The 2,018-nt window shown below is 39.2% G+C and overlaps 1 protein-coding gene across 1 annotated transcript; it reads left to right on the forward strand.

Annotated features, from left to right (window-relative positions):
* The first annotated feature begins 319 nt into the window (after positions 1-319).
* LOC118849484 (60S ribosomal protein L34-like) lies at positions 320-679 on the forward strand. The gene has a single exon (XM_036758348.1). It carries the CDS (start codon positions 326-328, stop codon positions 677-679), a length of 354 nt encoding a protein of 117 aa, XP_036614243.1. The 5' UTR covers positions 320-325.
* The last annotated feature ends 1,339 nt before the right edge of the window (positions 680-2,018 follow it).

Genomic DNA, 2,018 nt, shown 5'->3' on the forward strand with positions numbered 1-2,018 from the left:
TGAGATAATATGTGTAAAATGCTTTGCAAACCTTAAAATACTGTAGAAATAAATGGTAGCTCCTCCATTAGACTACAAGCTCTCTGAAAGCAAGGACTCTCTTCTTTTTCTGTTTGTTTTCAGAGAGCTTTGTACATAATAAGTACTTAATAAATGCTTCAACCATTCTTGTCTATGTAAAATGAAAAGAAGAGTCATCAATTATATGGATAATTTAACTTTTTCATTTAGAAGTATTTATTAACTTCCTGCTGACAGTTTGAACAATTTGAGCAAAAATAAATGCGTTGGGCTCTTCCGGTGATGGACCTGACAGAAATTAAAAATGGTTCAGCGTCTGACATATCGCCATAGGCTGTCCTACAATACAGCTTCCAACAAAACTCGGCTGTCACGAACCCCGGGTAACAGAATTGTTTACCTTTATACCAAGAAAGTTGGAAAAGCACCAAAATCAGCCTGTGGTGTATGCCCAGGAAGACTTCGAGGTGTTCGTGCAGTGAGACCTAAAGTTCTTATGAGGCTATCGAAGACAAAAAAGCATGTCGGCAGGGCTTATGGTGGCTCCAGGTGTGCTAAGTGTGTCCGTGACAGGATCAAGCGTGCTTCCCTGATTGAGGAGCAGAAAATTGTTGTGAAGGTGTTGAAGGCACAAGCACAGAGTCAAAAAAGTAAATAAAAAGGATATGTTTTTTGAATAATAAAGAAAATTAAAATTAAAAAAAAATAAATGCGTTGGAACATTACATATTCTCAGATCTCAGTATTGCTGGAGACCTTAGAGGAAGAGCTGTAAGTAGGAATCTCAGCAGTTGGGGAAAATGCCGTTGGGGGTGGAGTGAAATATTCTCTGCCCCACCCCAGTGAATACAGGTTGGGACCCTCTGGGAGCAGGGGTCCATGGAAATTCTTCTGGATGTGAAGGTAATTGTGGGTGACACCAAGTGTTTCATCTCCTTTCCCTCCTTTTCTGACCTTCACTATCTGAAATCCTGGTCTCTTTTCCTTTCAGGGAGTATACTTTCTCCTCTCCCTTGGAGATAGAAATGGATACAGTAACACTGAGAAAGTTATACTGTTTCTGCTATTCAGAAGCTCCATTTCTTTATCCTCTCCTGAGGCTGCCTTCTTACTAGTTCCCTTACCTCAAGTTGTTTGGGCCATTGGAGGACCTTGAGGCAAGAAGTGTGAGGCTGTCAGTATCTGGGCAGCACTGGGGAGGAAGTGTGTCCTTGAGATACTGTGGATTTGTACAAAGCCCCTATTGCCCAATCCTGGTTTCAGCTTTGCTCAGAGGTCATTTAATCCATGCCGTACCTGAACAAGAATCCCTTTCACAACGTACTTGATCAGTAGTCTCAGGTGTCTAGTGATAGGGGACCATTTCTCTCTTGAGGCAGCTTTAAGTGCTTTTTTCTTACATTCTTTCTTTTGATTAAGCCTAAATTGATCTCTTCGCAACTTATCCCATCACTCCTAGTTGGACTATCTGGGACTGAGTTTTCTACCTTGATCAAGGCAACTAAGGAACTGTCCATTTTCTACTTCAAGGTATTTGCGTTTGTTTCTTGTTTTATTGTATGCGCATGGCTGTTAGACTTTCATTAATTAAATAATGTTCAACAATCAGTAAATTAGTAGATTGATGTGGGCACTGGTGCTACTGTTCTTAACCTAATGGCTTTGTTTGGTTGTTTATTTAACTGTCATAATTATGGACTGTTAGCATTTAAAAAGAGCAGTTTTTCGTAACCCAACAATTAACCTTGGGAAGAAAAGAATGAACCTACAACCAATTTATCATTTTTATAGTCTCACTAAGCATCGGTTTAAGATGCTGATAACCCCTAATGAAGAGATTGGTAATCTCCTTATGAAATAAGCAAACCATTCAGTTGAGTACAGATATATTAATACAAAGACACTTATCTATTAATTAGCTGGTTTTGTCCTTGATGTTGATCTCTACCTATTTTCTAAGACATTAGCAATTGGGATGAAGTAGAGTATATTAAAGG

This window comes from Trichosurus vulpecula, chromosome 5, assembly GCF_011100635.1.
Source record: "Trichosurus vulpecula isolate mTriVul1 chromosome 5, mTriVul1.pri, whole genome shotgun sequence".
NCBI lineage: Eukaryota > Metazoa > Chordata > Mammalia > Diprotodontia > Phalangeridae > Trichosurus > Trichosurus vulpecula.